General features: G+C 47.4%; 1 protein-coding gene and 1 pseudogene across 7 annotated transcripts in view; both read right to left on the bottom strand.

The window, feature by feature from the left end:
• Positions 1 to 14857, bottom strand: part of KIF16B (kinesin family member 16B) — a 314749-nt gene that overhangs the window by 128722 nt on the left and 171170 nt on the right. For all 7 annotated transcript variants that reach the window (XM_008256361.5, XM_070052109.2, XM_008256360.5 and 4 more), the window contains exons 16-17: positions 13600 to 13682; positions 12113 to 12201 (exon numbers count right to left, since the gene is read on the bottom strand). In XM_008256361.5, the coding sequence (XP_008254583.3) occupies positions 12113 to 12201; positions 13600 to 13682 (172 nt within the window). The remainder of the gene's footprint in view (positions 1 to 12112; positions 12202 to 13599; positions 13683 to 14857) is intronic.
• Positions 4157 to 6273, bottom strand: LOC138844245 (STAGA complex 65 subunit gamma pseudogene; annotated as a pseudogene).

A 14857-nucleotide genomic window follows, 5' to 3' on the forward strand; every position in this document is an offset into this window, starting at 1 on the left:
AAAATGTTCTTGGGTAGCAAAGACTTAACTCTTAAAATCTCCCAATCTTGCTGTAAGTCAGAGCAGGGGAATTTCTAGACATGAGCTATGGAGAAAACGAGTAGGCTGCCTGTTGCACAAAGACAAAAGATGGGTTGCTTCGAAGTTAAGTTGGATCTGACCAGATACAATAATTTGCAAACCAGTCATAATTCTTGCAGAGAGCTTTACTCTGGGAGAATCTGAGTACTAAGCTGTAATTTCTGAGCCTATTGCAAAAAACACTCAGGTATACACAATGCCTAAGAAACCAGGAAATGTGTTTCTTCATGATAGTTAGGAAAGGCAACAAACATCTGTATGGATCACAAAAACAGGGCCAGGTAACATGGAAATACTGAAAAGTGCACACGCCCAATGTGAAGCCCAGGAGACTGGAAGCCGACAAACAGACCTATCATCTGTGCTCAGAGCACCTCTGCTGGCCAAAACCTACAGCCCCATGAATGTCTGCTCAGTTCCCACCACGTGCGAGCTTCCGGAGATTCAGAGATTGGGACGTGGACCTTGCCCTCAAGAAGGCTACATCAATTAAATACACAAGCACTAGATAAAAGAATTTGGAAAGAGCTATGATACAGGAATGCGCAAAATGCCTGTCAAAGGATAAAGAGAAGGCACTGAGCTCACACTGGAGATGCCCAGAAAGCGTCCAGGGACACAATTCCTATGCTCAGCTTAAAAGATGAAGAGGATGGGCCAGTGGAGAAGGCTGGGATGTTTTCACAGAAGCAGAGGGCTGCAGAGAGGTGTGACATGCCTGTTTCATCCACTTAACCCAAAAGAAAAGGCTCCAGGTAGAAGGTGACAGAAGATAACACTGGGGAACAAAGCCATGGATGATCCTACCAGGGCTGGGACTGAGGAGCCAGGCCAGATGCTGGGAAGAGGGTGTTCCTAGAGGAAGAACAGTCCCCACCAAGAGCTAAGCAGATACACTGAGCTCCACTCTCAGGTGTAAGGTTGAGACAGGATGCTGGGGACAGTCCTCCCTGTGCCATCTCATAGAGGAAGTCAGGACTCAAGAGAGGTCGGTGACATTCAGAAGTCAGCAACATAAGCTACCCCTCAGGTACTGCCTACATTGGCCACTGGAGTGGGGAAGAGAAAATCTCTCCTCCATGTTCTTCTGGCGATGGACAGCATTCCTTCTCAAAGTGAAAAGGCCCCAGAGACCTGCATGGAGATGACAAGAGAGCTGGGCAGACAGAGTCCCCATGTAGAGCCAACTATGGAAGGAGGAAATTCTCCAGGGATAGAGCAGGTGATGTGACAAGAAAGCAGGCTGGGGTCAGGGAGCAGCAAGAAGGGAAGGGAGCTGCAGAAACTCAAGAAGAGCCCCAGAATCTTTAGACAGATGTGGGCATGAGGGTTTCACACAAAGGAGGAGGAGGGTATGTGCCTGTGTGTGTGTTGGTGGGCAGGGACACTAACATCTAACAAGCATCAACTTTGAATTACACAGTTATGAAGGGGGCCAGGAGCTGTTTGCCTAAAAGGGGGAAAGGATTAAAAGCAGCAGCAGAAAGCTCTGAGACAAGTCTCTTGAGCACGATGCTCTAGCAATTCTTTTAACCGCTACTGATGCAAAGCGGTCCTGGAGAAGTGACAAGGCAAATATGGGGAAAGGGACTCCAAACTTGGCAACTGCTGTCAGGGGCCGCTCACCGATGATGTGAGAAGTTGAAACTTCAAGAGTGACTGTGGGGCTCCGTGAACATGCAGCTGACCCCTGAGATGCGCACGCTGGGGAGTGGGTTGATTGGCACAGCTTTCCCTAATGTAAAGACTGAAGTCACCCAGGTTTGAGATAGACAGATAATGCCACCGCTGCCCTTATTTCTCACAGGCTTTACAAGCGTCTTCCCTGTACACGAAATCATGCTCCAAGGTGACTGTGCCTCATGCTGTCGGAAAAAGTTAGCCCCAGCCTGGGGCTGGACAAATGATGGGTCCTCAAATGCCAGCCACATGAATGAGGTGAAAGTGCTGGAGCTGCAAACGTCTATTTCCCTAACAGGAGGAACTGCCTTCATCCCGCAAGCGGAGCAACAGTGCTTTTGACAGGCCACTCAAGCCCTCGCTTTCCCACAGGGAGGCTGACTGCCGGCAGACTGCTCAAATGCACAGTCACTTACAGGAGAAAGTTCAAGGCACAGGGCATAGTTTCTCAAGGTTACACTCATTATCCCTCTTGCCTCTTGACAACCTGCTCCTCCATCGTGTGCTTCAGTTGGGTGACATATACCTCCCAACCAATTACGTAAGCCAGAAATTGGAAGTCAACATTTTTCACTTCTTTCTATCCCACATCCAATTAATCATCCAGACCTCATGACTTTCTCCCTTGATTATCTCTGCAGTAACTCAGTCCTCCAGGTTCCTTTCACTGCTGCCTCTGTCCAAGCCTGCTTCTCCAGCATCCTTGCTGTGCCTTTTTCAGGGCTCTCGCTACTCACTCATCGGAGCGATCATCTTCAAGGCAAAGTTAATCACACTGATCCTTGACTACAAACACTTCCTGGATTCCTACCATTGGTTGGGTTGAGCTGGTTGAACTGAACTCAGAACTTGAGAGAGGCCATACAATCATCAGGATGATCCATCCATGTCAGATTCATACTCTTCATTAACTTATTATACTTATTGGAGAATTGTATTTTGAGGTTGTCTTCTTTCAATATTTACAAACATAGTTTTTTAAAAATTGGACCCTCTTGCAAAAACAGAAGGAAAAAAAGAGAGTGCAGGAAAGTAAGATTCAAACTGTTATTTGCACACCCATGTTCATAGCAGCACTATTCATAATAACCAAAAAGCAGAAGCAATCAATAGATGGGCAGATGTTAAAATGTAACAAATGCATACAATGGAATGCTATTTGATAATAAAAAGGAAAGAAATTCTGGCATATACAACAATACAGATGACTCTTTTAAAAAAAAAGATTTATTGATTTATTTGAAAGTCAGAGTTACAGAGAAGAGAAGGAGAGGCAGAGGCAGAGGCAGAGAGAGAGAGAGAGAGAGAGAGAGAGGTCTTCAATCCGCCGATTCACTCCCCAGTTGGCTGTAACAGCTGGAGCTGCACTGATTCAAAGCCAGGAGACAGGAGCTTCCTCCGGGTCTCCCATGTGGGTGCAGGGGCCCAAGCACTTGGGCCATCCTCCACTGCCCTCCCAGGCGATAGCAGAGAGCTGGATCAGAAGTGGAGCAGCCAGGACTAGAACCGGCACCCATATGGGATGCCAGCGCTTCAGGCCAGGGCGTTAACTCTCTGCACCACAGCACTGGCCCCAAGCAGATGACCCTTAGAGATATTATACAAAGTGAAATAAACCAACCATGAAAGGACAAACACCATAATGATTCCACTTATACCTAACATAGTCAAATTTATGTAGGCCAAGAGTAAGAGAGTGGTTGCCAGGAGCTGGAGGGATAAGGAAATACATTATCACTTAATGGACAGAGAGCTTCAGTTTTGTAAGTTAAGAGGCATTCTAGAGACTGGTTGCACACTAATGTCAACGCTCTCACAGCTATCAAGTAGCACATTTAGAACCAGGTAAGACTGTCAATTTTAAGTAGATTTTATCACAAACAAAAAAAGAGTAAAGAAATTACCAAATGATCATGGGTGTATAGAAAATAATTCTCTGTTGTGTTTGGGGCCATACATTTTTTTTTTTCTGATGTCAGCACACATTTAATTGTTGAAGAGTATTCAGTCATAGCTTTGAAGTTTAATAAACATCTCAATTCTCAGATGTCTGAAAGGTAGGTCAAAGTGGGATGATTCGTCTGAGTTGTGCAAGAAAGGTAGCTGTAGAGAAGCTGGGAAACATGTCTAATCTCCTAGTGAAGACGACAATCGGGACAGGGCTTCGGTCTCCTGATTACTGTGCCAGCATCGGCTTCCAATGAACAAATGTTGTGGAAAACCTCAAAAACTGGGTGCAAGAGTCAACTGCAACCTTGTTTGGTTAAGTCCAGTTCTTCTGAAATTAAGGAAAGCCCACTGAGTTTAATAAGAGTGAAATCATTGTTCATGGAAACAAACTCTAATACATCAAGGTTTTCTGATGGATGCTGTAGATCTGGACAGAAGAAATTCCTTTTTCCTTTTATATTTTCCTCATCATCTGCAGCGCTGGTTGAAAACAGGGGAGGACCCCATGAGGCTCTCAGTGGAGTGGGAACCATAGCTGCTCTCTGAGCCATCAGAGCTCTGGGGGATCCGGCTCCGTTCATGCCTGACATGGGTTCCCAGTAGACATCACTGCCCAGGACAGCATGCCCCAGACACTGCCCTCTTCACTCTCTTGAGACTCCATTTTCAAGTGGGCCAGATTCCAAAGAGGAGAAGCCTTTACCTCCACAATGGAAGCCTGAGGCAAAGTTTCACCCTCTAGGTTAGATGGGAAGTGCTCACTCTGAGCTCCAAGGACTCCCATGGGCAGGGACTGGTCCCCAGAAGCCAGGTCAGCCTCCAATTCTACACTGAGGAGAGAGGTGATGTCACCCACAGGCTCCTCCTTGATCTTCATGGGTTTGCTGTCCTCAGTGGCCTTCTCAGGATTGACAATCCTTTCATACTCTTCAGAGAGTCGCTTACTAATCTGTAGCATTAAGTGTGACAGTCCTTGATGCGGTGCTGCCAGAACTCCTGGAAAGAGAGCACACTGCCAATGCCCACCTCGTGGAACACCTGCTCCATAACATCCGGGAAAGGAGTCTGTTCCAGCTGAGCCTCCTGATTCTTAGCAAAGTGCAGCAGCTTGGTGAACTTAAGGCAACACTCATGCGCCACATCAGTGAGGGTCTCCAAGACACTTTCATTAGCACACTCGAAGACTGTGTGGGCCAGGATTGTGGCCACTGCGTAGAAGAGGAGGTGCCGACAGGAATGCTGGCTGAGTTCGGTCACAGGTTCCTCTTTTCCATGATGAAAGTCACTCTCTGGGTCACTGTGCCGGATCTGGAATGGTGCATTGGGGTTCTTACAGTCCAAAGGCAGGAGGTCAGCAAGGAGAGGAGGGGAAGAGGTTCACTCTCCTCATTCTTTACACCTTCTGTCTGCTGTTGATTCTGGGCCGCAGCTGTGGCAATAAGGTTTTGAAAACGTTGGTTGTGTTGGATCAACTGAATGCAATGGATGGTGAGGCTGTGTGACTCTGAGGGGCTATCAAGTATAGTGGGGGGGAGGGGCTTATTTTAGAGGGCTGGTGCAGGGGTGGGTCATGGACTTCCACCAGACGGAACTCCAGGGAGAGCAAATCAAAGGAACTTCTGCTGGTCTGGTTTGATGACACTGGTATTTCTCCCCAGTACCTCAATGTTTTGGAATACGGGAAGAGTTCTCAGGTTTAATGTAGATGATATCCTACAAGTAATGTGTTTAAATCTCTGGCAACTGCAGATTCTAGGCTTCTGCAGTGAAAAATATAAAGTCCAGTCAGTTATTTACATAAAAGGCAGGCTGTTCAAGACCACTTAGAAAAATGTCAGTGTCAGACACATGTAGGACCAAAGAGGTTCTCTCTTTCCAGATTCACTGCCCATGTATCTCTTCAAGTCCAAATAACATCGATCGAACGCCAGGCATTACATGAGGAAAGGAAGACCAAATAAATAATTGCAAGATCTGTCCGAAAGGAGTAAGAAGGACAGGTGCCGAGTCCAGGGAATGTCCACGTCACTCCCTGGTCACGGCCTACGATCCTGAGGTCGCCTGATGCCCAGTGCAGCCGGGAGGCAGGGAGGTCTGGAACTGAACTGAGGCTGCTGTTCTCACCGCAGTGCAGAACCTGGACTCTGAGGCCTGAGCCACGGGTCACATCAGGCCTGACAGGCTGGTTTGTTGGTTAGTGGTCCCAGGCTGCAGAAGCACTTCCTGGGCCATACATTTTAATCATACATTCTGGACTAGCTCTGAAGACAAGCTAATCAGAACGAACAAAAATGTCACACGTGCACAGTACCATGTGCCTGCCTCAGGAACCTGAATTGCAATCTCTCTCCTTCTTCTCATTCAACCTGACCAAATGCAAAAGTGCATCTCCCTGAAGAACAGCTCTGCCAGTTTATCAAAGCCAACTGCAAGTAACAGCGCTTGGCCTTTGGGGAGCTCACAGGCCAGGCCTCACCCTGTGACACTCTTTCCAACATCATCGGGTTCGCTCATGTATTTTCTCCATCTGCCTTTCCACGGCAAACCTGTCAGGGTCAACATGGCCCCAGTTCATTTTGATCCTGCACAGAGTTCTCAAGTAGATCTGAGGGGAATTGGTTTTGGTTAGTGAGGGATGGGTGTGCAGGGCCCAGTCTCGGGGTAGCACTCTTCCCCTCTGCTCTGCAAAAACAGCATTACTAGAGACTTCTAGCAAAGCTGTATCCTCAACCATGGAGAAGGCAGCACCAACCACGGGCTTTGGATCTTGTACTTAACGCTCCAGTAACCCCTGCTATCCCTCCATAGCACCCTTCCTGTGACATGGATTCTAATTATCACAGGTCATGCATTGTTATGGTATTCAGCATGGAAACCGGAAGAGACTTGGCCTCCATAAGATTTGAGTACCAGTGGGGTCCTGAGGATTAGGCCCAGCACACTGATTGCATGATGCTGGCTAGAGGTGTTCTTAATGTCAATAAGGAGTCCTACAGGCAGCTAGACGGCCTCTGGTTTTCCACACAGAGTATGGTTTCGCTGCACAGAGGGTCCTGGAACCAGGAAGAGAATCCCTTTCTAGGTACTGAGCCTAACCATTTCCCTTCCTGTCTGACCTCCCAGAAGATAGATCACGGAAGCCATGGCTCTTTACCTCAAATCACATCTTGCCTTGCCTTCCTTCTACATGTGTTCATGTGACCGTGCCTGTAGTCCCAGGACAGAGAGCACTGCACGTCACCATTGGCAGACTCTCAGCACAAGGCAGACCTTTAATGGATGCACACTGAGCTGCTGGAGCAATTCAGACCTGCATGTCCACCGTGAGAAGCCAGCACATGTGTGTGTCCAAGCAGCTTATCATCTGGATTTAAACACTTATTTAGTAAGGATCATTCAATGTTCTTCCAGTTTATTGCATGGTGCTTATTTAGGCAGAAGGTATTTATACCTGGAACATCAAACTAAGATATAAACAGCATGAAGATAGCTTTACTTCTGCTTAATTTTTCCGAGTTGCTGGAGCAGACAACTTCACAACTAGGTGTCTGTTTCCCATAACTCAGAGTAGGCAATTTTTTTCCAATTATATTTTAATTCATGGGCAACCATCCTCTACAGCAGGTGGTGAGCTAAGGGGGTCTGGAAGCCAGGGAGAAGGAAGATATGATGAAGTATTAAATAATTTTTACTTGAATTTGTAGCAGTCAGTACGACAGAGATGCAGAGACAACATGTGTCTGTCAAGTGGAGTCAGGTGAACAGGATGCATTAGGCTAGCATCAGATGCATCCAGAACAGTCTCCTCCGCCAGCCGCAATGGAGTCTGAACCAGACTGTTTCTCACTTGGATTTTCTCAGTGCCTTGGCCTAATCCCCCATTTCATCAGCACGTCTTGTTCTCTCCTTGCTGCTACAGGATCCTTCACATGACCTTGAGATTACTCAAATAACCAGAATATCATGTGGGACTTGAATGGTGCCACATGAATGCACTCCTCTTCATAACATGTCTTGTTCCAATACTAGGAACATCCTTGCCTGAGAAATTAATGAAAACTCCTGAAAGAATCTACATGTCTTAATAAAATTTCATTCTTAATCTGTTTGCTGAATTTTTTACTAAGCATGTTATGAGAATGACCTTTAAAATACAGAAATGAATAAGGCTCCTGACTTGCAATTGCTTTCAATCAAATAGGAACAACACCTCCATAGAAGCAGAATTCCCACCCAACTGCCCAGGCCTCGCCCATCCTGCCTCAGTGCATCTCTGGAGAGGATGCACCATCAACCCCCTCTATTTAAACCTCAAGTCTGGGAATCATTCTTGAATCTCAGATTCCACCTTGCTCTGCTCTGTGGCCAAAGCTCAGATTCACGCCACCTTCACCATTCACTCGGCCTGAGGAAAAAGCATCCTCAATGGTCCCCTCCTCTGATGCCACATTCTCCAAATGAAACACATCCTAACAGCTGTATGCGGAACAGCTCCTGGTTAAAGCCTTCTTGTGATTGACCAGTGCTCCTTCACTGCCCCCAGGCCCTACATTAACTGGCCCTTGAAAGTCCCCGAATTTCCTCCAGTAGCACTCTCCTTCCGCCTTCTCGTATTCCATACACGGGCCCTCTTCTCACATCTCATTCTGCAATCACACCACTCGCTTCCCCCTCTGCCTGAACACACTCCATTCTCCCCCTTTATGTTTTGGCCGTGTCAGCTTCTCTCCACCCAAGTCTTACAGCACGTATCCCCTCCTCAGGAAGCCCTCCCTGACTACTCCCTCAAACACTGCCCCAAAACATTTTATTCTTGGCCAGCGTCTAGGCTCACTAGGCTAATCCTCCGCCTGCGGCGCTGGCACCCCGGGGTTCTAATCCCCATTGAGGCACCGGATTCTGTCCCGGTTGCTCCTCTTCTAGTCCAGCTCTCTGCTGTGGCCCAGGAAGGCAGTGGAGGATGGCCCAAGTGCTTGGGCCCTGCACCTGCATGGGAGACCAGGAGGAAGCACCTGGCTCCTGGCTTCAGATTGGCGCAGCGCACTGGCCATGGCAGCCATTTGGGGGGTGAACCAATGGAAGGAAGACCTTTCTCTCTGTCTCTCTCTCTCACTGTCTAACGCTGCCTGTCAAAAAAAAAAAAAAAAAAAAAAAAAAAAAAAAAAAAAAAAAAGGAAAAGAAAAGAAAGAAAGCATTTTATTCCCATTCCACTTTCACTTTCTGGATTATTTAAAAATTACCAATGTTTTGCTTCTCTCCTCCACTAGCATATAGACCGGCCCTGTCAGGATTACTGAGGAGTGTATTTCTGTCCTAGAGGCATGTCTGGCTCACAGGAGGTGCTGAGGAAGCAGCTGCTGATTGGTGGCTATCCAGCACAAAGGAGAGAAAGATGCAAATGACAGGAATGGGTCAAGAAGGATCTCTGGCTTTTGTGGAGAGAGGAAAGTAGGAAATAGGCCGGCGCCGCAGCTCACTAGGCTAATCCTCCACCTTGCGGCGCCGGCACACCAGGTTCTAGTCCCGGTCGGGGTGCCGGATTCTGTCCCGGTTGCCCCTCTTCCAGGCCAGCTCTCTGCTGTGGCCAGGGAGTGCAGTGGAGGATGGCCCAAGTGCTTGGGCCCTGCACCCCATGGGAGACCAGGATAAGTACCTGGCTCCTGCCATCGGATCAGTGCGGTGCGCCGGCCACGGCGGCTAGTGGAGGGTGAACCAATGGCAAAGGAAGACCTTTCTCTCTGACTGTCAAGGGAAGGGAAGGGAAGGGGAGGGGAGGGGAGGGGAGGGGAGGGGAGGGGAGGGGAGGGGAAGGGAGGGGAGGGGAGGGGAGGGAAGGGAAGGGAAGGGAAGGGAAGGGAAGGGAAGGGAAGGGAAGGGAAGGGAAGGGAAGGGAAGGGAAGGGAAGGGAAGAAAATAACTTCCCAAGGAAAGACTGCACAATGCTTTGGAGGACTAGCAGGCAGCAGGAACACAAGGCATCCCAGGCTCTAGAATTAGCAAAGACAAGACCTGAAAGGCACTGAAAGGCACAGATGAGTCCAGGTGTGTCTGAGAGAGAAAACAACACTTGAAATGGGTGGTGCCCAGGAAGTGTGGAGGATTAGCCATTCGAGAGATGAGTACAGGTGGTGGAGAGGGTATGGGATTGGAACCTCATTTGTTAAGACCATGGAAAGTCATTGAAAAGTTTTGAGGATGAAAACTGGTACACTCTGATTTCCTGTTTATGAACACTAAGAAAAAGTTTCAACTTAAAAACACACGACCAAAAATGACAGTACTTTTAAGAGGGTTATGTATTCTCCCTATGTTTGGAGAGAAAAAAGATCTTTGATACCATGTATAAATACAAGGCAAAGAGGGGCCTATGGTTGGTGACTTCATATCTTAGAAGAAAGACTGAGTGTGGACCAACTTTTGGTTTTCAAAGGTAATGAAGAGCCATATCCCATTTCCAAACAAATTAAAAACCACCACTGAGGGTCTTGCAGGCAATACTGGATTCCAGCACTGAAATGGAATCTGGATCCAGGACAAATCTAAGCAAGCACTCTTCCTATCACAAGTTAAGTGACTCAAACAGCAGTCAATGGATGGAATCATACCACTTAAGCTAAATTAATCCTTAAGACCTGCATAATAAATTAGACTTAAAGTAAACTCACGAATGACTCAATCTCTTAAAAAGGCATTGGATAAAACGATTAAGTAATTGAGGACCTACAACAAAATGTGCCTTCCAAATTATTGACTGTTCAGTTCCCACTTGTCAGGGGTCTTCTTAAGACAGAATTATTCAATGAGCCCAGCTTTCCTTAATAAACATGGAGTGGTATGGAAAGGCTCATGTGGAAGGCAAAGGTGGACACGAGGGAGCATCCTGCAGCCCAGGAGCTAACTGGCATTTTTACTAGTTCAAGCAAGGGGTCAGATCTAGGCTTCAGCTTGCTGGCCCGTAAAATGAGGAACCCAGAAACATGATCAAAGGCCCCTTCTACAACAAAGAAATTCCTTGTATCTGCTTTCCATAAACCAGAGTGCTGACTTGGGCTGGAAAGGTGAACGCCTTGGAGCACGTGGCTCAGTGGGTGTGGGGATGAACTGGCCTCCACTGGAGGCAGTAATATGGCCAAAGCATGAATGTTAGAGTCGGATGGGTCTGGACACACATGTTAACTGTGACACTGTGGGAAGCAAACATCTATAAGTATCTCCATAAATGGGAATAGAGTTGCTGGGAGAATTGAAAGACCACAGATGCTAGGTGCTCAGTAGAATGCCTGACAAATCAGTAACTACAAATAAATGACAGTTCTAGAAGACAATTGGTCACGTTAGTTTTATCTCACTTACTTAGCTATTGGATTTGCCTCCATTATTTTATATGAGATTCTCCAGTCAGAAAGATGATAAAATTAAGGAAGCTCACAAATCTGGAAAGGATCCTAAGTCTTTTCATCCAGGTACCCGTTTTCAGGCATTTTCATTATCACCATCACTTTATTAACAAAGACACTGAGGACTTGAGTGGTTTAGCTGGCTGCCTAAGGTCACCCAGCCAACAAGTCCATTTCAAACTCTCAAGTTTGCAGGCCGGTGTTATGGTGTAACAGGTTACACTGCTGCTTGTGATGTTGGCATTCCATATGAGTGTTGGGTTCATGTCCTGGGTGCTCCACTTCCAAACCAGCTCCCTGCTGATGGCCTGAGATAGCAGCAGAACATGCCCCAAGTGTTTGGGTCCCTGCCACCCATGGGGGAGACCTGGATAAAGATCCTGGCTCAGCCTGGCTTAGCCCCAGCTGTTGTGGGCACTTAAAATGTGAACCAGTGGATGGAAGACCTGCCTTTCTCTGTCTCTTTCTCTCTGTGTGTAACTCGGACTTTCAAATAAATAAATAATTAAAAAAAATCTCTCATTTATGTCTTCAGTGGTCCTCTAGCATTTAGAAGTACAGAAAATAATTTCCTGGGCTATGGATTGCATGCCTGAAGAAATAAAGCTGCCTTTGTTATAACTAATAATTTATAAAGTGAGATAAAAGTGCATAAATCAAAGGAGCTGTGTGCTGAGTTATCCAAGTGCCAACTCTAAAATATCTGACAGTCTGGGAAATGATAATGAAGCCCGTGACAATCCTTACTGATGCTTAGAACACTGCTAAGCAAAAAAAAAAAAAAAAAAAAAAAAATCAGAAAACATAGTTTCATTTAGGGTCTGATTATAACTAACAAAATGGTATACACATATAGCAAGAAAGGAACTTGGAAAATGACTAGGGCTGATTTGCGAGGGAGGCGCAGTTGCGTGAGCTTTATTTTTATCTCGTGACTATAACGGAGCTGGCACAAGACACACCACAACTGTGATAAGAGAAGCAGACGCCGCCGTTCGCTTACCCGGGGTTATACAACATGACCGCAGACAGGTTCTCGCAGGACTTCGAGAGGTCGGTCATGGACAAGCTGAAGGAGGACAGAAGGCCACTCTAAGAGCAGACACAGGGCAGAGCGGTTACCTTAGAGGATAAGAGACGGCCAGTGCTCTGGGCTCACTGTCAACTCACAAGAGACAATGAGGCCCGTGCACCCCTGAGGAACAGGACTAACAACCTGTCTGAGGACAGCAGAGTGGGGGTGGCCAGCTCCGACATTCTCAAACCCAAGCCGCAAGCACAGCAGGACTTCGGCATTCTAGCTCTGGGGAAATCCACCCGGAATCTACAACCCAACTGCTCTCCCTGGCCAGGCTGCATTCAACTCAAGAAGGGAAGGGGTCACACCATCGTTGTCATTGTCACCCTCCACTCCACTCCCTGGCAGGCAGCAGTCTCCTGCTGTCACTCACTTGTGCATCCTAAGGGACCAGGGCAGATGAGGGAGAGGCACAGGGAGAGCAGGTGTGGAGCTTGGCTGCTTGGGCTTCATGCAAAGCTACTGGGGGCAGGTTTTCCCCTCCCTGTTTGTTCCCATGAACCTGTGGTCTCAAGGCTGGAACACACAAGAAGCTTCCCTGGCAGGGGTTGCAACATTGTCATTATTTGCCATCTCCTGGCGGCCCTTAAAAGAGCGCCTGGGGAGAGAGGCTGTGGAACTCAGTGGTTAGGGCAGAGGTTTCCAGGCCCACAGGTCAGTGTGCAGCCCAGGATCCCTACTTGCTGGCTACAGAGTCAGGGAGGGTCTGCCTCAGGCTTCTTTTCTTCATGATCATGTCTGTCCCACAGGGGACATAAATGCTCCTGCACATTTAAAGTCGTAGAACAAATGTGGAAGTTTGGCACAGATCCTAGCTCAGAGAAACATGGCTGTCAACTCTGGCCAGCTTTCAGTCTAAAGGCCAGTCGTGCTGTCCCTAGGCAGGTTCCTTCCTTCTCATTTCTCCCTTCCTTTCTCTTCCTTGCCCATCTCCTCCATTCAGGAGTTCCCACGCCCTGTCACTAAAAGTCACCTTCCAGTCAACAGTCCTACACTCACCCCTGCTCTATGTCTCACAGCAATGAAACAGCCAACTGACTGTGGCGGCTTCGGGGTGAAAAGTGGTTCCAACATCAGATAAATTCTTAAAACAGATGCTGATTGAGTGGAAGTCACTCTCCACTTCAAGCAAAATGATGTGTGGGGGTCAGGCTGGAGGCTAAAGAGAAAGTCTAGAAAGGTCTAGACGGGGCTTTGTCTCCTGCTCTGGACTTCACTGGGTGCCCTCCTACTTCATCTGCCAATCATCTGCCATAAGGAAACTGCCTGGAATCACTCCAGGCTACAGAACCTCCTTGCAAGTGGTTCTGAACTCTGGGCCATCCAAGTGCTGGAATCAGCGTGGCGTGGGCCCACCCACCCACACTGCCATGCCACAGCACAAGGTCCCCTGGAGACACCATGCTGCTCACCTTCCTTTTTTCCCTGAGCTTGGCGGCTTCCTTTGGATGGTTAAACCGAAACATATTGGTTCTGCCCAAGAGTATCACGGCACCTGAGAGCACACAAAAACAGCAGTGAGTTCACAGCAAGCTACAACATCATAACCTGCAATTCTAGAGCTGAAAAGTAAGTTCTAATGCCTTATAAAAGGATTCAGCTTCAGTCTCAAACGTCTACTTCCGTAAGCCAATTCTAAACCTGTGAATACTTTTATTTTTATAGCTGACATCACAATACTCATAATATCCTAGGCAGAAGTGATGAATCTAAACATTACAACCCATTATGAGATTTAAAACTTAATACACAGATAATTAGACTTTTGACTGTTTAGAAGAAAAAAAGAAGCTGGTTCTCCAGAGACATACTATCAAGCAAAGCATATGGTCACAAATTTGGGAAATGTTTATTAATGCTGATAAAAGTGCAACTCTCAGAGAAAAGTGTTTTCAAATGCAAACAAAGCAAAAATGGCAGAGTGCAGGTAACTTACTAAAACTGTCCACAAAATCTGACAGCAAAGAAATTGTGCACATGTGTGATCTCTTTCCAAGGAAGAACACTGCTCTGCTCAAAACACTGTTAGAATTGTGATGGCCACATTATACACACACACACACACACACACACGAAATGCTCCTTTTTGACTTATTGGGGCAAAAAAACCTGTGTAAGGGGCAGAGGATTTCAAGGAGTGTCCAACGAGAACAGTCCTGCAGGGTCAGGAGGCTGTCAGCCTGGTTAAGCAAACAAACAAGTCCTCTCTAAGGTCAGAGCTGTCCACAGCTAGCACAGTGTGGGCAGGTCAGTGAGCTCCTTGTCACTGGAGGCATGCAACAGGAGCAAAGCCGCAGAAGAGATTCACGTGCTGTATCTGGTCCCACCGCCTGAGAGCCTACGGGGCCTCAGGACAGACACGCATGACAAGGCTGTGTAGGCGGAAACAGATGTATTGGTGGAGACCAGAACCACATACTGAAGTCAGCCACCATGGATGATTGAGTGGCTAGCATCTGAGTGATTGGGCATAGGCTGCTGTGGCTAAGGACAGACTTCGGCGTGAAGGACCTGATCTAGGCCTTACTGGGTATCTGGAGGGCAACAGCAAGTGTTGGAGTCATCACAGGGAGAGGATGACCTCAGACAGCAGAATGGGTTAGAGGAGAGAGCCAAATCCACCGAAACACAGGCTTGTGAAACAGCAGCAAGCAGTGATCCTGGGTGCTT

Source organism: Oryctolagus cuniculus, chromosome 11, assembly GCF_051225735.1.
Source record: "Oryctolagus cuniculus isolate XC-2025 breed Fujian yellow rabbit chromosome 11, ASM5122573v1, whole genome shotgun sequence".
In the NCBI taxonomy this organism is placed as follows: Eukaryota; Metazoa; Chordata; class Mammalia; order Lagomorpha; family Leporidae; genus Oryctolagus; species Oryctolagus cuniculus.